Genomic DNA, 24543 nt, shown 5'->3' with positions numbered 1-24543 from the left:
ACCTGTTTGCTCTTCCTTAAATATAATAAGCATCTCTTTACCTTTGGGTCTTTGTTCTTATTATTTCCTCTGCTCAGAATGTTTTTCCTCAGACAGCCATGGCTTGCTCCCTTCCCTCCTTGGTTTTATACTCTCCATCTTTTTTTCCTAATTTATTTTTTTCTTTGTACCTGATCACCATGTAACATAATCTTTTATTTTTTCTTGTTTATTATGTTTCAATCCACTAACATACTCCATGAGGGAAGGAGTTTTATCTGTTTTCACTTCTCTATCACTAACAGTATCTAGAATTATGCCTGGTGCAGAGTAAGTGCTTCTAAAAATTTAATGAATGAATGAATGAGTAACAATCAATAATTCTATCACCTAGTAGTCTGGGCATATTCTTTTGACATCGCAGCAGTAAGCACTTAATGCTCTGTTTATCTGCAGTGCCTATTATGATATCCTGCTATATATTTTTTGTACAAATTTTAATTATTTGAATTCTCTAGGAAAACTCTTTCTGGAAAACTATGTCATAGCGTACCCATTTTCAGCTCTCCAAATCCTACAGATTGTGTCAGCTTGTATTTACTTTTATATACCTAAAAACGTGTAACATTCAGAATGTAGTGCTAAAGTTTTGAAGCTCAGAGCGGTTAGAGTAATTTTGCTATTTATCACTGTTTTTGATGAGCTAAAAATCTTTGGAAGCTTTAGAAGTATTTTCAGTCAGTGATACAAACTAGTAAAATACTAACGGTAGAAAATAATGAAGGTAAATTAGTTGCTCTTCTAGTCAGGTACTACGTATTTTTCTTTATAAATACTACAACTACAGCAACTATTTGGAGCAGGATTTTATTCTTGCCGGGAAAAGCAAGTATCTTATGAAACAGGAGCTTTAAAAGGACTACAGCTTTGAAACTCTTTGTGAATTATGTGTATGCTCTTCAAAAACACAGGTCCCCTCTGAAGCTCCAGTCTTCGCTGAGAATCTCCAGTAGGGGAGGGCTCGATCTTAACTGGCTATTCCCTGGTTGAAACGATAAGAATTCTTTTAGATAAATAGAGCAAGAGCAGGAAATGGTAGAGGGGAAAGAAACAAAAGAGAAAAGAAATGTGGTGGAAGATGGGTGAAGGATTAAATTTCAGCTGAGCAAACTTTATTTGTAATTAATGTTAATATTCAAAATCTGCCAGCAGGAAGAGGAAGTCTGGAGATTTAGTGTTTTCACTAGTTCTGTCCACAGAAGAACTAGACATGTCAAATGATCTAAATAATTATAGTATCATGTTACAGTTTATAATCAACAGTGCAAGCCATTGAAGTAGTCTTTATCAAAATATTTGTATCAAAATTTTTTCCAACTTCTAGTTCAGAGAAGGTCTTGAAATCTTTTTTTTTCTTTTTTTTTAACCTTTTGTGGGCTATAAATTCAGAGTGGGCAAACCCATGCATTTTTTTTTTCTAATTTTCTTGCTTTTTCTGATTGATTATACAAGTATGATTATACAAGTATGACATGTCTAGCTACAGGAGGGAAGGAATAGATGCCTCTTGCTCATCACTGTGTAATAGCAGAGAGATAGATGCTCAATAAGTATTTGTTGAATGATGTTAGTTACAGAAAATTACCCAGAGCTAACACAGTTAATAATTCAATGTAGTTTATTTCAGGCTTTTTTTCCCTAATGTTTTTAAACCAGTATGTTTCTAAAAATGGCTCTTATAAAGTAAGGGTCACATTACATATCTTTTTTCTACTTGAGTTGGAATGGCTAACATTTTTGCTGGTCGTTAAATATTCTTCAAAAATACCATTTTTAGGGGTGCCTGGGTGGCTTAGTGGGTTAAGCCTCTGCCTTTGGCTCAGATCATGATCCTGGGATTGAGCCCCACATCGGGCTCTCTGCTCAGCAGGGAGTCTGCTTCCCCTCCACACACACCCCCCTGCCCCCGCCTGCCTGTCTGACTACTTGTGATCTCTGTCTATCAAATAAAAAACAAACAAACAAACAAAAAACATTTTTAAAAGATCTGTTAAACACTCATTTAGTGAATAATTCTAAGGTTCATATTTGCTTTCAATTAGGAAATTTTCTTTGCAATTATAAATATTGTATAATTTGTATTCAAATCTTTGTCATGTAGTTTTATAATTTCTGTGGGTTCTTCTGGATGTTGGATGAACTGGGTTCATTGGGGCAAATCCCTCTTTTATATATACCATCCTTTTTTCTCCGTTACACCAGAAGTCACGATTCTGGAATGACTTGAGGCATTTGAATCATGTTTCAGGATCCCTTGTACAGATTCATTTATTCTGGAAATATTTATTGAGTACCAACTGGATGTTAGGGTATGGGGATAGAGATGCAAGAAAGAGAAAGTACACTATCAATAAGGAATACGTAATTTAGTCAGGAAAACAGATGTGAACACTTGTAATAGTGGAAGCACCATAGTAGAAGTAAAGTCAAAGAAATACCTAATTCTGTCTTTCTTGGGAATAGGGGAAGGGAGGAGATGAGAAAGAACTATGATGTGAACCAGGGAGGATTAACAGAGGAGGGGGCATTAACTGGATTGTAAAAGAATGCAGAGTGATTTTTCAGGTGGACACAATGGGAAAGATATTTCAGGCTGTGGGAATAGTGAGTGCAAACACCTGGCGTCTTGAGAAACCATGACGAATTTTGAGGGATCTGCAGCTCCAGATTTGGTTTGACCAAGGATGGCAGAGATGTCATCAGTGGAGAACACAGGCGATTTGGGGGCAGAAAAGGATCAGATAGTGGACCTTATACGTCATGTCAAAGAATGTGGACTTCTTTCTGTAAACTGAAGAAACACTGAAAAAGAGAATCTTTCATGTTGTAGAGGATGGATTAGGTAAAGTTGCTGGAAGTATAAAGACCAGTTATTGAATAATCCAAATGGGAGTTCATGCAAGCCTAAATTTAGGCTCTGGAACTGAAGATAAAAGGAAGGGATGGATTTGAGTCATATTTAGAAGATGATCAAAATTACCTGGTGATTAATTGGGGGGGGGAGCAAGTAATCAGTGGCATCTAAAATTCTGACATGGGTGATGATATTGCTGCCATCAACAAAATTAGAAAATACTAAATGTGTGGGTCTGGATCTTGTGTCTGGTTTTGGACATATGGCATTGCATTGGTGGGTATGTCTAATAGATGGTAGGAAATGTAGGAAGCTCTGGCCTTAAGAGATGAACTGAGGATACAGGTTTGGGAGTCATCATCACTTTATGGGGTGATACCTATGAAGTATAGGTGAGGTCACCCAAGAGAGTTTATAGGAGAGTTGAGGAAATGCCGCAGTGTTAGAGTGGTAGCAGAAGAAAATGATATATTGAAGGTGTCTGAGAAGCAACAAAGATGGATGAGGAAGTTCTTTTCATAGAAATCAAGATTTTAAGAGTTCATATCTGTCATCTCCTGCATCCATTCTTTCTCCCTTCTGCTCTGACTGCAATGAGAAAAATATATTGATCTTCAAAAAATTATAAATCTGAAGTTTTGTGTCATTTCTCCTTTATTCTCCATGTCCATGGAATAAAACCTTAGAATAATATACACTTTAAGGCCCTGCCTATCCTGATGTTCTAACCATACGGAACTTTATTCAGTTCCTTATATGCTCTGTACTCTCCGTCCTTCAGGTTTTTGCAGGTACTATTTCCTTTTATTAGAATTTTCATGCTCTTCTTTCTCCTCTATCTTCTATTCTTCGAGTGTTTTGTTTTGTTTTGTTTTTGTTTGTTTTTTTAGATTTGTCTATTTATTTGAGAGAAAGAAAGCACACAAGTGGGGTGGTGGGCAAAGGGAGAGGGAGAGAGAATATCTCAAATAGACTCCCCGTGAGCATGGAGCCCAAAGAGGGGCTCAGTCTCACCACCATGAGATCATGACTTGAGCCAAAATCAAGAGTTGGCCACTTAACTGACTGAGCCACCCATGCGCCGCTGGGTTTGTTTTTAAACATTCCATTTTCAGGGAGGCCTTTTCTGTCCTTTAAATACAATCGTATCTATTTACTGTATAATTTCTTACCCTAATACTCATCGTTCATCACATATCATTGTTGCTGTCAGTCTTCCTGTTCTGTTTGAACTGCATGAGAACAGGGACCTTGTGTTTACCATTGAATCAGCTAGCCTAGCATAGTGCCTACCAGATAATATGTGCTCAATAAATATGTTTTGAAGGACTGAGCAACATATTGGTCATACAAATAAGGAGTTGAAAGGGTTCATTAAGAGCAAAAGATTCAACATCTGTAATGATCAGGAAAATGCAAATCAAAACTGCAATGAAGTATCACCTTACACCAGTCAGAATGGCTGGTATCAAAAAGACAGACAGAACCAGCGAGGATGTGGAGAAAAAGGAATCCTTTCACCCTGTTGGTGAGAATATAAATTGATGTAGCCACTGTATAAAACAGTATGGAGGTTCCTCAAAAAATTAAAAAATAGAAATGCCATATGATCCAATAATTCCACTACTGGGTATTTACCCAAAGAAAATGAAAACACTAATTCAAAATAATATATGCATCCCTGTGTTTATTGCAGCATTATTTACAGTAGCCAAGATATGGGAGCATCTCAAGTGTCCATCGATGGATAAAGAAGATGTGGTATAGGTATACACAATGGAATATTACTCAGCCAAAAAAAGAATGAAATTTTGCCATTTGTGATGACATTGATGGACCTAGCGGGTATTAATGCTAAGTGAAATAAAACAGACAAGAAGGACAAATACTGGGTGCCTGGGTGGCTCAGTTGGTTAAGCCACTGCCTTCAGCTCAGGTCATGATCCTGGAGTCCTGGGATCGAGTCCTGCATCAGGCTCCCAGCTCCACAGGGAGTCTGCTTCTCCCTCTGATCTTCTCCCCTCTCGTGTTCTCTCTACTCTCTCTCCCAAATAAATAAATAAGTAAAATTTAAAAAAAAAAAAAGGACAAATACTACATGATTTCAATTATATGTGGAATCTAAAAAACAAAACAAAAATGAACAAACAAACCCAAAAAGCGGAACCAGAGCCATAAGCACAGAGAATAACTGGTGGTTGCTCCAGGGAGGGGGCATGGGACAGGGGATGGACAGAATGGGTAAAGGAAAGTAGGAGGTACAGGCATCAAGTTATGGAATGAACAGGTCATAGGGATGAAAGGTACAGCATAGGGAGTATAGTCAGTGGTATTATAATAGTGGTGTGTGGTGACAGATGTAGCTATACCTGTGAGCAAAGCATAACGTATAGGATTGTTGAATCACTATGTTGTATACTTGAAACTAATGTAACACTTTGTCAGCTATCCTTGAATTAAAAATAGAATAAATTTTTAAAAAGCAAAACTGTTGAGGTAAATGGTAAAGGAAGTAGAGGGAATGTAGACCCCTCCTTGAAGCAGTGTAGCTATGAAAGGAAGAAGCAATGAGACACACAGAAGTTTCTTCCACTGTTTGTTATTTTCCTTCCATTGAGACTGATTACAGCTTTTCAGTTATTATTCTTCAGGATTGCTTTATTACTCAAATGGCCAGGAGTGTAGCTCAATTTAGAGAAGGAATTCCACAGGCAATGAAATCAAGACCAAGAATTTGGGAGGAATTGAAAATTGAGAAAGATTAAAGGCAAAAACTTAAGATGGGATTGTTAGGGACTTAGATAGGAAATACTTTTAAAGATTACTTCCCTCCCTTTTTTCTACCCTCCCTCCTTTTTTCTCTCCCTCTTCCTCTAAAGTAGAGCCTCCATTGATTTCCAGCCCCAGTTGTTTCCCTGCAAGTGTGGTTAGGATGAGGCACATTGATGAATGGGGAACTGGGATGGAGCAGGGTGATGATAGGGTGGAAAGGGGTATTTAACATTCAACCAGTATTTAGAGAGGACCTCTTATGTGCCAGACACTGTCCTGGGGCCTTGGGAAACATAGGTGAACAAAGTAGACAAAGATTCTTGTTCTCATGGAACTTACATTCTAGTAGGGGGAGAGAGAGACGATAAACATATTAGATAAACTGTGTATATGTTAGAAGGCGATTACAGATATGGAAAGAAGGAAAAGTTGAACAGATTAAGGGGGATCAGGATTGCCAGGGTGTGATAGGGGGAGGTTGAGGGTTGCCAGGGTATGCCTCTTGAGGTTAGATTTGAGCGAAGACTTGAAGCAAATGAGGGACTTAGCTATGTGGATATCTGTGTAATCAGAAGAAATCTTAAATATCTTTCTTACTGAATCACCCAACCCTATCACTACAGTTAAATTGTAAGCTTAGGGTCAGGAATTAGAACTAAGACACAGTCATTGCCATCATCCCATCTTATTGGGAGGTGCAAAAGTACGGATCATTATGATTTTAATTAGATTAGGTTCCCCTGTTGGATGTGTTACCCATTCCTCTGTTATCTTTTAAAAGCATGATTTTGTAAACAAATTTGTAGCTGCTTCTACTGTGTCTCGACCAGTATTCTCTAATCTTTGAACTCTAAAAGTAGGCATGCCTAATGGCCCCAAATATGAAGGTGATAGAAAATTGATGCATGTGCTGTTTATTCTCTCTCTGACATTTGATATCAAAGCATTACCTATTTTCTCTCTTTTTTGAGATTAATACCATTTGTTTGAATATACTGTCATTTCTGTGCCATGGTAGTCTGGCATAAGAGATTATTGGGTTTTCATGTTAGGGTAGGAGAGGGTGAATAACTTGCAAAAATGGGTTAACTGCAAAAAATAAGGACTATGCTTCAAAAATCTTATTTAAAATTACATGTTTTATTAAGCTAGTGGATATCTTATTAAAAGCTATTTTAATTAGATGTTATGTTAAATATTGTGTAAGGTTACTGTGAAAATAAAGTGTGTTATTAGGATGAAGTGTAGGATTATGGATGTTTACTATTTTATAAATCATCTGGTTAAATCTTTTTCTTCTTTAAAGTTTTTATTTATTTATTTGTCAGAAAGCACAAGCCGGGGAACAGGAGGGAGAGGGAGAAGCAGGCTCCCTGCTGAGCAATGAGTCCAATGTGGAGCCTGAGCTGAAGACAGACACTTAACTGACTGAGCCACCCAGGCGCCCCCAGTTAAATCTTTATTTAGTATTTCTTACTCTGTAGAAGTAGACTTATTTTATGACTGCCTAAAAAAAGAATATGGTTCTAGTTATAGATATGAAGCTCTGGGCCATGACTGGAGGCAAATTATTTAAAAACTCTTTTCTACCTTCATAGAAATGTGAAAACTATAGAAGTCTTTAAAATATTTTCATCTTGGTGAAGATAGACATGAAACAGTACCATCACTGCTGCAGCTGTACAAATTATAGTTCCAGAATTAACTTGTGGATATAGCCTTCATGTTAGGCTTATAATACATTTTAATGTTTTTGTTGTTTTTATTACTTAGGTTCAGCATTTTTACGTTAACCATCATTTCCAGTGTTTTTGATAAAGACAAATGGGATAGATTGCAGATTGACTTAGATTTCTTATTCTCCTTTTGCTTTCAAAATTTATAAAAGTTTCACTTCTCAACTTTAAATTGTGGTTTCAGACCAAATATACAGGAAGAGAAATATGAAGGTTATTAACAAGTGATAACCTGTATTTTCAGGGCAATTTTTTTTGTCAGTTGTCAGATTGTTAATTTGAGAAATGTCAGTTGTCAAAATTGTCAATTTGAGAATTTAGTCCAAGTTCATATTAATTGGAGCAGGCACTTTCTCTTGGCTGTGCTGGGCTCATTGTACGTTGGCTATTGCTCTCCAATTATGTGAGGTACTGTTTAAGTTAGTGTAGATAACTCTCCGTAAAAGGGCAAGATGAACTTACGTCGAACGTATCTTTATTTCTGTTAAATGCCATCATCTTCCACTGAGATTTTGAGAAATGAATTGGGAAGCCAGGCAGATAGCCTCATCTATCCTTGGAGGTGTTTGGGCCCATGAATCATGCCGGCTCCCACTTTCCAACATTTTTACAGAAATGAAATCGGATTAAAATGACTAAGAGTGACTAATGTTAGTTTAGCTCTCTCATAATCAGTATATTATTTGTTTCTTACAATAATCCTATGAAGTAGGAAGAGGTATATTATCATCACTGATTTACCCAAAAAAAAACCCTTACTATTTGTCCTAGATCTTACTGTGAGTAAGTGGCACTATGAGGATTTGAATTCAGATTATCTGACTCTATAATCTCTGTTCTTTCCACTATTCTCAGCTGCCTAGCTGCCTGGGGACTGTATCTTTAAATTCACTAGGGCACACACAGCCCTTAACACATTGCTTACCGCATAATAAGCTCTTAACAAATTATTGTCAGATGAAACTTGGTGGCCTCACTCCTTTGCTGAGAGAGATGAGGGATTTTTTTAGATGGATTTGAATATGCATATCAGCTTCAGTTTGTGGCACTAATTTTAAGAGACACATTTTCTTGGTTACCCCTTCTGGTCATTACTCTTATCCTCATATTTTCCAAATTGGAACCCAGGGTTGATTTGCCTTTACTACGGAGATGACTCGGCTCATAGTCACCCTGCATTGTAAATAACTAAAAAGAGAATCTGTCCTTTTTCTTAGTTGTTGGGACACTCTTCCTATTGTGCTTCTCTTGCCCTCATTTTGTCTGGACTTTAAACTTACGGGTATTGTTATCTGGATTAACTGAGTCCCATAGACGGTACTGTGTAATGCTATTATAAATTAAAATAAAATACTAATTATTTCAGGCAGTTATCATTAACTAGTTACTTCTGTGTGCTATCTAATTTAAGGTAAATAGGACTGCCTGAGAAGGATTTGACTTTTAGCATTGTCTTGTGAATCACTGTGTTACTTTTCCCACACATGCACCTCCTTTATTAGGTGAGCTGTGCCTTCCCCTCTTTTTTTAAAAGATGTATTTATTTTGGGGGCGCCTGGGTGGCTCAGTTGCTTAAGCGTCTACCTTCACCTCAGGTCATGATCCCAGAGTCTTGGGATTGAGCCCCACATCAGGCTTCCTGCTCAATGGGGAGCCTGCTTCTGCCTCTCCCTCAGTTCATTCTCTGTTTCTCTCTCTCTCTCAAATAAATAAATAAAACCTTTAAAAAAAAGATTTATTTATTTTTTTGAGAGAAGGAGAGGGAGCATGTGTACAGTAAGGAGGGGCAGAGGAAGAGAAAGAATCTCAAGCAGACACCCCGCTAAGGGCGGAGCCTGCTTGGGGCTTGTTCTCCTAGGACCCTAAGATCATGACCAGAGGCAAAATCGAGAGTCAGCTGCTCAACCAACTGAGCCATCTAGGTGCCCCACAACTTACACATTTTAAGTTTTTTAGCTACTAATTGTATTATATGATGGAGATGATTGGTTCTCTACCATTTTTTTTTTTCTAGGAAAATTTCCCATTATTATTTCAGCAGTAACGTAGATCCATGGTAGGACTTGCCTTCCTGTTTTGCCTCTTTTCCTTGCCTAGGCCTAAATAGCCTTCTTTCCTACCTTTTATTTTTAAAATACATTTTAAGTAATATGAGTTAATTTTAGAAAACTGTGATATAGGAATAAATGAAAAATTACCTGTATTTTCTTTACCAAAAGATAAACATTACTATTTATGTCTTTTTAGACTTTTAAAAGATAATATTAAGGTTACATGCATTAGTCATAATGTATATAACACATATATAATATACAATATATTCTATATGGTATATATATGATAATACAGGTTTTTTCACTTCAACAATATATCACAAACAACTTTTTATGTTAGTAATTGTATACATTTTATATTTGAGTATTATTTCTTATATTATTTTACAACTTAAAAACATTTTTGACATAGTTTTCGCTTAGAGCTTTGGCTTCATTGTACAATTTTTAATCCATTATTGTTTGATTATCTCCAGGAGTTCCTTATTATAAGCAATGCTGTGATCAGTGTCCTTGAACAAATTCTTTTTTTTTTCTTGAACAAATTCTTAACACAAAAATAAAACTGTTTCTTTAAATTTTCTAAGCTTTTTGAAATTTTAGTGAATTTTGACTATTCCTTCAAAAATGTGGCACCTATCAACAATGGTTCCCTTTAATCTTAAACCCTTTCTTCCTTTTACTTTGCCATTAGGATATCCAAATAATTCAATTTAAGTACTCTTCTGGATGGAACTCTCCTTTTAATAAAATCAATCTGTTCTAAGAAAGGGTTAGGAAAATGCTTTTCACAGGCAAGTAAGTCCTAACAGGCCAAGGCTTTAGTGTGTCCTGAGATGTAAGTCATGTGGACAGATTTAGAGTAACCCTAACAGGAAGGCCCCAAGCTCGGAATATGTCTGCCTGGGAGTATGTCTGCCGGGGAATACTGCATTGCAGTCTCCTTCTATGGCAGTAGGAGCACCTGTCTAGACCTGTATAACTGTGTGGAAGGCAGCTTGGAAATACTCCACAAAAATTAAGGAATTTGTGAGTTGGTAGGGGCCTCTCACACAGTGCAAAAATCCCAAACCCTGTCCTTGACAAGTGGCCATTTAATTTATTTAAACAATAAGGACTTACTATGTTTAAAAGCAGTCAGTTCCTTTTTTAGGTGCTATCTGTAATCTGTCCCATTGAAACTCAGACAGGGCAGGTACATCTTTGTAATTCTTTGTTCCTACTCCAGCAATACTACCTTCATATCTGAAGTATCTGGTGCATAGGTGGTGCTCAATGAAAAAAAAATTAAGATAATGAATGACTAATCTTTATTTTAAATTTTCATGTGAACGTTATGCTATAAGTGAGTCTACCCTTATTGTATTTTGTTCCCATAAATTTAATAGTCTTACTGGAAGTATTTTCCTTGAAATTTATGTAACAATTTGTACATGTATAATATGTCTAGTGTTTATAACCTACCTTTTTCCTTAAAGGATTTATAAGAGAAATAAAATGAAGCACTTTACTTTGCTATTGTCAGAGGATAAAGTATTCCATTCTGTTTTGAATATAACACTTTTAACATTTATTTTTCAATTTTAAAAGTATCATAACTTCATAGAAATTCAAAAAAAGAAGTCTCCTTTATTGCCATGAATCTAATGTTATAAGTGCTATCAAACTTTGAGCACTTAGTCAAAGTACATAGTAACCAGAATGGCAGGAAGGGTCTGGAAACTGTATGTAGCATTTTGAAGGGATTGGATGTTTGTAGTTAGAAAGGAGCCCATGTGTGTGTATATATATATGTGTGTATGTGTATACTAATGTATACATATATGTGTGTATATACACATATATACATATGTATACATATATACAATATGTATATGTTATACACACATGTATACACACATGTATATACATATATATACATATATATTTTAAGGATTTTATTTATTTGAGAGAGAGAATGCGAGCAGGAGAAAGAATAGGAATAGAGTAGGGGGAGAGAGATAAGCAGAATCTGCACCAAACATAGAGTCCGACACGGGGCTCTCTTCCAGGACCCTGAGATCATGACCTGAGCCAAAACCAAGAATCCAATGCTTAACTGAGTGAGCCACCCAGGCACCCCAGCTTTTATATTTTTTAATCTTAGCTGGGTTAAAATTAGAACCTAGCCCCTGACTGCCATAGGCACTCAATAAATACTTAATAAATTAATAAATTTAGTTACCTGAAATTTGTCACAGTAGGAGGAATATGCTAAATCAGTATTACCTCACAGTCCAAAACTAGGGACACTGAGGAGAAAATACAGGAAAGTAGATTTTGCTTATCATAGGAAAGCCTTCATACAATTAAAGTTATTCTAAAGAATTAATGTATCAGATTGGCCAAATTACCACTGCAAAGTAGAAGAGAATTGTTTTTTTAGAACAAAGTTGAATTAGATGATTTCCAACAGTTTCTCTGAACTGGGTTTCTAATAGAACAGTATCTCTGGAGTGGTTTTGGTTTTGTCTGTTTTCACTATTCTTTAATATGGGTGATTTTTTAACATCCTATTCTTGACTCTCTTTTCTTATTCTCCACATTCTTCCTAAGTAATCTCATCTACCTGGCTTGGATTCAGTAATGTTGATGGTGCCCAAATCTGTCTCCAATCCAGGTTATCTCTTGAGCTTCAGAAGTTATTAAGTGGCTTACAGGATATCACTAGTAGGATTTCCATCGGAACCTAAAATTTAAATATGTTCAAATTTGAGCCATTCATCTATGTCCCTTCACTACTTTCCTATCTCGAGCCATAAGATGTGTTCATCTTCTTTGTTTGTCATTGTAGTGCATGGGACCACACTGTCCACTCAGTTGTGCAGTCCAGAAACTAGGGGTTATGCTAGGCTTGCTGTTTCTTTGCATCTTACATTAAATAGCTTACCAGTTTCTAATGGAGACAAGATTGAACTAAAGTAGAACAGAGGAGGTAAAGGGAAGTGAATGGATTTGATCTATATTTTTAAGTCATCAGGATTTGCTTATACATCAGGTGTAAAGAATGTAAAGGAAAGAAATGAAGAATGAAGTTGGGTTTGGATTTAAGCAACAACTGAATGGATGCAATTAATTTTATTTAGATTGGGAAGATATGGGAATGAATGGGTTTATGGAGCAGGGATAATCGAGTGTTCTGTGTTAGACGTGTTAACATTGAGATGCCTTTTAGGTTTCCATGGATTTAGGAATGTGGAGGTGAGTAAGGAGAGATTTGTCCTGGAGATGGTTGTTAAAGCCATAAGACTACATAGGAGAATGTCAGATAAAGAAAAACTGAAATTTTGTCATTACTCAAGATAGATAAGAAAAGAGGGAGTAATAGAGAGGCTGAAGCATTATTGAAGGTTTGAAGAGGGGAGTAAAATAGTCCTAATGAAGAGTGGGAAATTAGCTTCTCCTCGTGGAAAAGTTGTAGTTTGAAATTTGTGTTGTGATTTCAAAATAAGACCAGTTAACATCATTTTAAATTTGTTTCCAGCAGCATTAGGTGGCTAGCTATTTAATACCAGCATGGAATGAGTGGATAATGTTTAATCAGATTAGGATTTTGCCAGGCTAGTGTGATACAGGGCAAGATGGGACAGAAGTTAAGGGAGTTCGTGAGAGAGTGACTGGAAATGGAGTGATGGACCATGGAACCCTGAAAATTGAGGGAATGTGAGGAATTGAGATGTAATTGGTAGCCATAGGGGACTGCTTTGATAAGAATGGAAGGACTGGGACTGAGTAGATCATTAGCAGGAAGTACAGTGTTTGAAATCAAGATTCAGATAGGAGGTCAAGGAATGAAAAGTCAGGAAGTAGGTCTGGAGGCAAGAGAGGGATGGAGAAGAAGACTGACCCAGAGACTATAAAGTCTTGAATGAACAAGGAGGGGGTGACCAAGAAGTTAGTAGGTGGTAGCTAAGAGAACAGTGGGTGATACAGTCTGTCTTGAGCTGCAGAGGAATCTTGATGTCTCACCCTTCCCTTCTTTACACTCTTAAGTTCCCTTAACACGAGATAGTTCTACTTCTTTGAGATGCCCGTGATTTCTCCTGTCTTTACACTGTTGCCTGGAATTCTGCCATAATCACTTACCACCACCACTACCACCACCATCATGCTTCTCCTGCAGCCCCAAGGTCTCTTATCAGGTCTCAGTTTAGATTTACTTTCTCTTGGAAGCTTTCTCCAGCCAGCTTTGAATGGGGTCAGAATCCTCCTATGTTGTCTTATGTCACCTTTGAGGGCACTTGTGACACTGTATGGTATTTACTGTTCACTTCTCTCTCTCTCCAACTGATAAAAGCCTTGGAAGACAGGAACTTTTTTGTTTCATTAATTCTCCAATATCAACAACAGTACATGGTGCATAGTCAGTAATACTGGTTCAATGAACCAGTCAAAAACAGTGTTCCAAAACAGTATACCAAAAACAGGTATAGAGGTTTTATAGCCTGTGACATAGTTTACATTTTTTGTGGGTGAACCAGTACTTCACATTCTTCAAACCTTACAGATGCTGTGTTGCTACTTTTGTATTATAGCTCATATTCTTAAATCTGGGATGCATAATCCTGACTGAAAATAGTCACTGGCCACTAGAGATAGCTTGTTACATACAGGGATGTCTCAATTTTCTGTAGTTATGTTAATATTTTTGGAAGAAGGGGGCATGTTTAAAACTGGTGCCCCCAGTTGGCTCTCCAGAAAAGTTTTTGTGACCCTAAAAATATGCTGGAAGGAAGTTAATTGGAGATAGGATGAGGGGCCTAATGTGAAGAACAATAAAGTTGTGTATGAAGGCTGAGCTCACTTACCTTCATGGTGACTGTCTTGGTTGCCGTAGGTTTTAAATGACTGTCATTAGTTACCAGTTTTATTTTTGATATAATTTTTAAAAATTCTCTTCTAAAAAATTATAACTTCATGGCCACAGAGGTGTAATATTTATTATTAAGTATTATCTCTCTTGTTCTTTCTTGAAAACTTGCAGGTAAATGTGTAGACACAAGACTTTTCCTTTAATTATTTTTAATCACCTTAAAAATTTCACAGCATATGAAGAAGTTCATGGCTGAAAAAACTGGCAGCTGCATGGTATTATTGAAATAGAAATGGCTTAATCAGGAAGATCAGCATTTTTTTTTTTTAACCTTTGTGCAAGTGGAACTCTTAAGGATAACTTTTCACTGTGAATTTAAAAATCAAAGACTGGACAATTTGAGTTAAAACACTTCTCTGATAGTAAATTGACTTGGAAATATTAATTAAGATGTTAAAGGGAAATGCATTAGCAATGAGAATAGAAACTTAGTTGAATTGGAAAGGCTCTTTCATGGATTTTATTGTTACATTGATCCCATTTATTATTAGTTTATCTTTCCCCACCCAGTGATTTCAATTCCTAATTAATAAGAGTTAAATAAGAGATAAGCAGGGCTCCTGGGTGGCTCAGTCTGTTACATGTCTGCCTTGGGCTCAGGTCATGATCTTGGGGTCCAGAGATCGAGCCATGCCAGGCTCCCTGCTCAGGGGGAGTCTTCTCCCTCTCCTTCTGCCCCTCCCTCCTGCTTGTGCTCATGTGCATACTCTGTCTCTCTCTCAAATAAGTAAAATCTTAAAAAAAGAGATTAACTGTAGTGACATTTTCTTAGAGTTTGGGTGTTTATTATACTTTTAAGTCTGAATAGTGAATACCAGTAACCTACTAAAATACACAGGAATCAGAAATATATTTAGATCCTTTTTGTAGAGGTGCTTTAGTACATCCATTATTTCCTACTGCAGGATTTTCAAATTCTTACATGTTAAAAACAAAAATACTTGAGAATATTGCATTGAACTTGTTGGAGAGAATAGTTGGGTTTTAAAAACCAGTACTATGTATGACTCTTCTGGATTATAGTGTGAAAGTATATAGTTAAATTTCTGAAAGATCTCTTTAGTAAATTGAATCTGTAAAGTCTCTGTTTAGATCTTTTTTTCTGAAAGCCTCTTTGCATTTTATTATAAAGGAGCCTGGTACTGCTTTCTGTTTTAAAAATCCAGCTGGAAAATTACAGAGTACGAAAGTTTGCCCATCGTTGCTTCATTTGGAGAGAACAGAAGTATGTCTTCAAAATGGAGACTGATATTTAAGATTTCTGTTAGTGGGAGTTTTAGCTTATATTATTTTTCTTTACTTTTTACTTCTGTTAATCATATATTTTGGCTTCTGCCTGGTACAGCTGAATGTTAAAATACCATTTTTATTTTATGTGGTTCTGTAATTGTTGTTCATATCCTCCAATGAGCTGTTTCTTTCTGAGCCCCTGAGAATCTAAAAAAACAAAACAAAACAAAACACCCAAAAAGGTGTTCTCTGTCCTTGTGTCTTTATTTTGGTTCTATTAAATTGAAACAACATATCTGTGTTGATTGTAATCATGAAAATTGACTCTTAAATGTGTCTGAAAGTATCCTATACTTAAAAAAATAGTTTTATATGTATTCTTTTAAAAATAATCAGTAGAGTTAATTTTTAGTACAGTTTTAGATTTACAGAATAATTGAGCCAATAGGATGTAGTTACATTCATCTACCCCCCAACCACCCACCTACCCATGGTTTCCCCTTTTATTAACATCTTTCATTGGTGTGGCACATTTATTACAATTATTGAAACAGTATTGATATATTATTATTATTATAGTCCATACTTTACATTAAGAGTCACTTGTGTTGTACAGTTTTACGGGTTTTGACAGATATATAATGATATGTATCCATCATTACAGTTTCATGCAGAATAATTTCATCACCCTAAAACCTCCTGTGCTTTAGGTATTCATCACTCTCCACCCAAACCCCTGGCAACCATCATTCTTTTTACTCTCTATAGTTTTACTGTTTCCAGAATGTCACATACTTGGAATCATATGGTATTAGACTGATGACTTTCACTTAGCAGTAGGCATTTAAGGTTCATAACTTTTCATGGCTTGATGGCTCATTTTTTTCATTGTTTATTTATTTATTTATTTGTTTGACAGAGAGAGAGATCACAAGTAGGCAGACGGCAGGCAGAGAAGGGGAGGAAGCAAGATCCCTGCTAAGCAGAGAGCCCAATGCGGGGCTCGATCTAGGATCCTGAGATCATGACCCGAGCCCAAAGGCAGAGGCTTAACCCACTGAGCCACCCAGGCACCCCTCATTTTTAAAATTTTTTAAAATCACTAAATAATATTTCACTGTATGGATGTACCACAATTTGTTTATCATTACCTATTGAAAGACATCTTAATCATTTCCAGTTTGGGTGATTATGAATAAAGCCTGCTATAAGCATTCTTCTATAGGTTTTTGTATGGATGTAAGTTTTTAACTTAATTGGGTAAATGCCATAAGTGGGGATTGTTGGATCATATGTTAAGACTATGTGTTTAGCTTTGTAAGAAACTGTCAAACTGTCAGTATATGTGTTCCTTTTTTCTTTTTTTTTTTAAGATTTTATTTATTTATTTGACGGAGAGAAAGAGCACACAAGTAGGTAGAGCGGCAGACAGAAGAGAGAAAGAAGCAGGCTCTCTGCCAATCAGGAATCCAGATGTGGGGCTCAATCCCGGAATCCTGAGACCACGACCTGAGTTGAAGGCAGACGTTCAATCAGCTGAGCCACCCAGGTGCCCCAGTATATGTGTTCTTAAGAATCAACCCAACGAACCGAGGCGCCTGGGTGGCTCAGTGGGTTAAGCCTCCGCCTTTGGCTTGAGTTATGGTCGCAAGGTCCTGGGATCCAACCCTGCATTGGGCTCTCTGCTCAGCAGGGAGCCTGCTTGCCCCTCTCTCTCTGACTGCCTCTCTGCCTACTTGTAATCTCTCTCTCTGTCAAATAAATAAAATCATTAAAAAATATATTTAAAAAATCAACTGAATTGGGGCATGTGGGTGGCTTAGTCGGTTGAGCCACTGACTCTTGGTTTCGGGTCAGGTCATGATCTCAGGGTTGTGAGATCTGCTTAGGATTCACTCTCCCTCCTCCTTCTGCCTCTCCTCCCCACTTGATCTCTCTTTCTCTCTCTAAAATAATTAATTAAAAAAAGAAAGAATCAACCTAATTAAAAATATGGAAGGATATACTCTAAACTATTAACCTCAAGGGGAGGTTAAACTATATACCTCAAGGGGATGAAAGTGGGGAGACGGGAGGGACTGTCATCTTATTTTGTAGTATTTGAATTTTTTAAACAAAATACTATTTTGTAGTAATTTTTTACAATAAAAATTTTCTCTAAAATATTTAATGCATAGTAATAAACATTGAAAATGAGGGGCACCTGGGTGGCTGTCTGTTAAAGTGTCCGACTCTTGGTTTCAGTTCAGGTCGTGATCTCATGGGTCATGAGACTGAGTTCCCGAGTCAGGGTCTGCGCTCAGCGGGGAGTCTGCTTGAAGATTTTCTTCCTCTGCTCCTCCCCGCTGGTTTACACCCTCTCTTTCTCAAGTAAATAAGTAAATCTTTTTTAAAAAATTGAAAAATGAGTTAACATAAATAAAAGAAGACCGTTTAAAGCAGTATATTATCAGTTTCATAGCACTTCCTAGTTGTGGAGGATTTTAATATTCTCAGTTTTTAAGTAAAGAGGATAATTTAAGTAAAGAGGATAATTACCTTACTCCAGTCGTAATCGTAATTGTCCATTCAACAAATTTATAGAGCATCTACCTATAGCATAGTCCTTCATAGAATCCTCCTCAGAGCTAAGACGAGAACACACTTCATCCAGCCTTGGGATGTTAGGGAAGACTTCCTAGAGGAGGTGATACTTAAATTGCATTCTGAGGGAGAAATCTGAATTAATGAGACTAATGTGGAGGGGAGAAGGACAGGGGAAAGAGAATGTACCAGAATGAGGGCAGTGTTTTCAAACTAGAGACCAAGTCATTTGCTTCTGGTTAATCTGATTAAATCAGAATTAATTGTTTCACAATCTCAGAGAAGCATATTAGATATTTTCATGGTCTTGGCACTTGTTTGATAAACTGTAATTGGGAAGTGTGGGCTCATATTTTCTTTTGGTTTCTAGTGACTGGCAGGGTTTATTGCCCTAATGCCTGTTTTGCTTAGAAAACTGGAATAATGAATACCCTGAAGATATTTTGTTGCTGGAGATGTGTCAGCATCTATCACTGTTGCATGAGTTAAACATTGTACTCTCTGAGTTTTAGAACCTTGAATGGTTCAACTGTCACTGTTTGTGAGTGTACATACATATTACTTTCTTGGGCCATCTATGTCTCTTGTAGTTAAGTCTTTCTGCCCATATGTAAATCTCCACTATATACACATAGATATTTTATGTTTTCTATATTCCAGGGAAACTTTAAAAATTATCACTTAGAGAAATGCAGAAAGAGGGAAAAACCAGGAAAGGTAACAACATAAAGAGATCGTAGTGGATTATGTTTGCTAGATTATGATGCAGGAGCCTTAAAAGAAGAATTAGTTGAGTCTTGTCAGTTGATGATTTTCGGATTCCTGTAAGTTAGATTTTAAACATTTTGGAAAGCTACTGACTTTTATTTGGTATTTTTTTCCAGATTATTTAAAATAATTAATAATATTTTTTCTTGGTTCAAATTCAACTCTCAAATTATTTGGGACCTTAAATATGAAATAATTTACAGTCTCTTACATTGAAAATTATCATAGGAAATAGTTTAATATAAAATATGAATAGTATATTACCCTATTTTCAACAAAAGTCACCCCTGAGGTCTGTTAAATATTATGAAATTAATACTTTTCTCTGGTACCTGTTGCATTTAAAAAAGGAAAACAGAATTCTCATCTGTTGAAAAGAGCAGTGAAACGTTGACATCAGAATACAGTTACTGGGTTCTTACTCTCTCTTGCCCCTGGCCAGCAGAATAGCCTTGGGCAAGTCCCCTAAATTGACTGAGCTAAGTCTTTGTGTTTAAATAAATAAAGTAATGAATATGAGAGTTCCCCCAAACTATAAAGCAATTACAGATATAATTTGCATTATTATCATGGAATTTATCTCCCAATACACATTTTATAACCCACTGAACAACACTCCCAAGAAGTCAGTTATTACTGCTTATTTTATAACTTCTGGCCATGTTCTTTTTTAAAAAATTATCATGTAATGTATTATTTGCCTCAGGGGTGCAGGTCATTAGGCTTACACATTTCACAGCACTTACCATAGCACATATCCTTCCCAGTGTCCATAACCCAGCCACCCCCCCAGCAATCCTTAGTTTGTTTCATGAGATTAAGAGTCTCTTATGGTTTGTATCCCTCCCAATCATCTTGTTTCATTTTTCCCCCCCAATCCCCCTCAACCCCCCGCCCTGCCTCTCAAATTCCTCATATCAGAGAGATCATATGATAATTGTCTTTCTCTGATTGACTTATTTCACTTAGTATAATACTCTCTAGTTCCATCCATGTCGTTGCAAATGGCAAGATTTCTTTTCTTTTGATGGGTGCATATTATTCCACTGTATATATATGTACCACATCTTCTTTTTTTTTTATATTTTATTTATTTATTTGTCAGAGAGAGAGAGGGAGAGAGAGAGAGTGAGCACAGGCAAAGGCAGAGGGAGAAGCAGGCTCCCCGCCAAGCAAGGAGCCCGATGTGGGACTCGATCCCAGGACACTGGGATCATGACTTGAGTCGAAGGCAGCTGCTTAACCAACTGAGCCACCCTGGCATCCCTGTGCCACATCTTCTTTACCTATTCATCTCTTGATGGACATTTAGGTTCTTTCATAGTTTTTTTTTTTTTTTAAGATTTTATTTATTTATTTGACAGAGATCACAAGTAGGTGGAGAGGCGGGGGGGGGGGAGGCAGGCTCCTGCTGAGCAGAGAGCCCGATGTGGGGCTCGATCCCAGGACCCCAGGATCACGACCCGAGCCGAAGACAGAGGCTTTAACCCACTGAGCCACCCAGGCGCCCCGGTTCTTTCATAGTTTGGCTATTGTGAACATTGCTGCTATAAACATTTGGGTGCATGTGCCGCTTTGGATCACTACATTTGTATCTTTAGGGTAAATACCCAGTAGTGCGATTGCTGGATCATAGGGTAGCTCTATTTTCAACTTTTTGAGGAACCTCCATCCTGTTTTCCAGAGTGGCTGCACCAGTTTGCATTCCCACCAACAGTATAGGAGGGTTCCCCTTTCTCTGCATCCTCACCAATAACTGCTGTTTCCTGACTTGTTAATTTTAGCCATTCTGACTGGTGTATGGTAGTATCTCACTGTGGTTTTGATTTGTATTTCCCTGATGCTGAGTGATGTTGAGCACTTTTTCATGTGTCTGTTCTGGCCATGTCTTCTATACCAAAATCTCACTGGCATGTGAAATGTCGAGCAGTGGACAGCCTAATCTGTGTGCACATAATTTTCTATAACCCATGGGAGGACTGAAATGCTGAAAGATCTTAGGAACTGGGACAAGACCTAAGGCTAACAGATAGTTCTTTTGTCCAAGGGCAAGAAAGCGGAAAGGGTAGTTGTGGTGTGAAGCTTTTGGCTGACTTGTTCCATGTCTCTGAATGTGTTTGCATTTGGGTTAGGGATAATTATGGGGGGTGGGTGGTTAAAATGTCTTTTCTCCTCCCCAGACCCCTCCTTATGCTAATTTACCATGATAGATGAGGAAAATATGAACTTCTTATCATATTTGAGACTTCTGTAGAAAATCCTTTTTTTCTTCCTGTTTGTGAGTTTCTTTCTGTATCCCTCTCCCCCATTCGATTCTTTTTCTCACCTTCTATATGTCTTTTCTAAAAGTATTCCTTTGAAGGTTGTATTCCCTACATTCTTTGTCATTCTTCATTCTTTTCTCTTTTTTCCTCTTGCAACATTACTTATTTAATCCAGCAAATTGGTATAATTTTACTTTCCTGTTTTATCATATGCTTATTTTTTATGCCAAGTATGAAAGTTTACATTTGACTCTAATAGAGTAAATGAAAGCCTTGTGAATTATTAAATTGCATTTCCACATATGACGTACCACTTGATGTAGCGAAAATGAGCACTCATATTGGCAATGATAATGTAATAGTACAGTGCTTTTAGATTATTTTGGTAGTATGTGTTAATGGCCTTAAATGTTCATATTCATACCCTTAGACCTAGTTAATTTCAAACCTTAGAATCCATTTGAACGAAATAATCTTAAATAATGAAAAGACTATGTGTAGCATCCTTAATGTCTAATGATAAGGGAGAATGATTTTTTGGACTATTATGTAGCCATTTAAAATTATGTGTAGCATGGAGAAAGTTCATAATTTTAAAAACAATTAAAATTTGGACCAACCAGAGAAATTAGCAAATATAGATTTCACATCAAAGGTTGGTAAGAGTATAAATTCACACAGTTTTGTTAAAGGGCACTATGGCAGTGTTTTCATTTAAAATCCACATACCTTTTGACCTAACAAATACACTTGTAGGTTGCCTTACCGATAAACTGTGATATGTGCCAAAATATTTGCAGTTATAATCATTGTAGCACTAATTATAAGTCTGTCCAGGGCACTTGGGTGGTACAGTTGTTTGTGTCAGACTCTTGGTTTCTGCTCAGGTGGTGAACTCATGGGTCAGGGGATCCAGCCCCATCTTGGGCTCCTTGCTCAGCTGGGAGTCCGCTTGAATAGTCTGTCCCTCTGCCCCTGCCCCAACTTGAGTGTGTGCGGCACTCCTGGGCATGCTCTCAAATAAATAAATCTTTTAAAAAAAATCAGTCTGCCCATGATTTTTTGGTTAGTAGTGAATAGTTTCTTTTCTAGAAATTTATCTGAAGAAAATAAGGCTGTGGATAGATATAAAGCTAAGATATATTTATCCCTCTATTTATAACTGCAGAACAATATTAAAACCCTCCATGTTCAGCAATACCAGATTAGTGAAATACAGTCTCCATTCAGTAGAAAATTATGCAACATTATAAACAACATTGTAGAAGACCACATATGATGGCATGTATACATATAAGCACTTCCGCATCTACACACGGGAAAAAAAACCCATGCTGTATTTGTTAACTTTTTTCCTCTGGGTAGTAAGATACAGATGACTTGTTTTTCTAAATTTTCTTTTAATCATCTATTATTATTTTTGTAAAATATATAAAAACCATGAGTATTTTTTAATTAATAAGAATATTAACTTTATTACAAAAGAAAAGACTTAGCAAAGTATAACAAAAATTGTAAACAATAGCTAGTTTTGAGTGGTAGGATGGAAGGTAACCGTGGGTGTGTATTTGTGTGTGTGTGTCTTTTCAGTGTTTTTCTTTAGTGAGAAAATGAATATATTCATTTATTGGAAATAAAGGTTTTGTTTTTTAGTTCTGTTAAAAGCATGGTTGATAAGCAACTAATTAACTTAGTGCCAAATAATTTTTATATAATTAACAAACTTAATAACATTTTTATTTTCATTTTAGGCTAGAAATATTCATACAGGAGAGTTGGCTGCAGTAAAAATTATCAAATTGGAACCTGGTATGTATTAAAACTCTCAAGATGGTTTTTGAATACTTTTCTTGTGTAGTTTATAAATATAGGGCTTAAGAAGCATTTTCCATATTTTTTTCCTTATTTTCCGTCTTCCAAAAGGAAATCTTTGTTGTCAGGGCAGTAGGATATCTATGGTTATAATTAAATTCCACTGGAGGTTGTTAGTTAAAGATGAGTTTTGTGTAATAGTTTTGTTGCTAAATAAAGTTTGAAATGTGCACATTCAAAAATTGGAAGGGATAATGAGGGGCGCCTGGGTGGCTCAGTAGGCTGGGCGGCTGCCTTCAGCTCGGGTTGTGATCCGAGGGTCCTGGGATTGAGCCCCACATCAGGCTCCCTGCTTAGCGGGAAGCCTGCTTCTCCCTCTCCCTCTGCTTGCCGCTCTGCCTGCTTGTGCTCTCTGTCTCTCTCTCTGTAAAATAAATAAAATCTTAAAAAAAAAAATTGAAAGGGATAATGACAGTGCTTGTTTTCTTTTAAGGTTGTAGTGAAATATTTGAACTTCGGTTTTAGCTTTTATGAGAATTCAATTAGGAAAGTATTCATTGGGACACCTGGGTGGCTCAGTCGTTAAGCGTCTGCCTTCGGCTCAGGTCATGATCCTTGGGGTCCTGGCATTGAGCCCCGCATTGGGCTCCCTCCTCGGCGGGAAGCTTGCGTCTCTCTCTCCCACTCCTCCTGCCGTGTTCCCCTCTCTTGCTGTGTCTCTCTTTTAAATAAATAAATAATAATCTTAAAAAAAAAAAAAAAGGAAAGTATTCATTGATCAGGCAAGATATTTGGTAATATTTGGGATAATAGTATTTTATATGTCAGATGTAACCTGGCTCCTTGATTTAGATTTAATAATTCTGGTCTTAGCCTAGTGCCTTTTTTTTCCTTTTTTTTTTTTTTAAAAACACAGGTAAGTGTAACAGAAAACTGTTTGTTTTAAAACAGCCAGGGATACCTGGGTGGCTCAGTCAGTAGTGCGTGCAGCTCTTGATCTTGGGGTTGTGAGTTTGAGCCCCATGTTGAGTGTAGAGATTACTTAAAACAAAAAACAAAACAAAACAAAAATACTGAGAAATTTGCTTTGAAAACAAAACAACTATGTAAAACCTGAAACAGTTTTGTTATTTCGATAACATAAGAGTCTTCTAAAAGAAGTAGTAGTAGCTTTTTCTCTCCAGTCTTTTTATTGTGATGAAGTACATATAACAGAAAATTTAGCATCAAAACCATTTTTAAGTGTACAGTTGAGTGGTATAAAATACACTGATAATGTTGGCTACCATCACCACCATCCATCTTCAGGACTCTTCATCTTATAAATAAACTCTATACCCATTATATAGTAACTTCCCATTCTGGTCTTCCTCCTAGCCCCTGGCAACCACCATTTTACTTTTTGTCTCTGATTTTCACTACTCTGGGTACTTGATGTGAGTAGTCTTTTTTGACTGGCTGGTTTATGTCGCTTTAGCATAATGTCTTCAAGGCTCATCCAGTTGTCACATATGTCTGA

At 36.8% G+C, this 24543-nt stretch overlaps 1 protein-coding gene across 1 annotated transcript in view; it reads left to right on the top strand.

The window, feature by feature from the left end:
* The window catches only part of MAP4K5 (mitogen-activated protein kinase kinase kinase kinase 5), a 113146-nt gene that overhangs the window by 2705 nt on the left and 85898 nt on the right, over nucleotides 1–24543 (top strand). The window contains exon 3 of the mRNA XM_080807907.1: nucleotides 22964–23021. Within this exon, the coding sequence (XP_080664033.1) occupies nucleotides 22964–23021 (58 nt within the window). The remainder of the gene's footprint in view (nucleotides 1–22963; nucleotides 23022–24543) is intronic.

The sequence above is a fragment of the Martes martes genome (assembly GCF_963455335.1).
Source record: "Martes martes genome assembly, chromosome: 7".
Lineage (NCBI taxonomy): Eukaryota > Metazoa > Chordata > Mammalia > Carnivora > Mustelidae > Martes > Martes martes.
The sequence above is the reverse complement of the archived record's forward strand: the minus strand, read 5'-3'. Positions and strand labels throughout refer to the sequence as shown.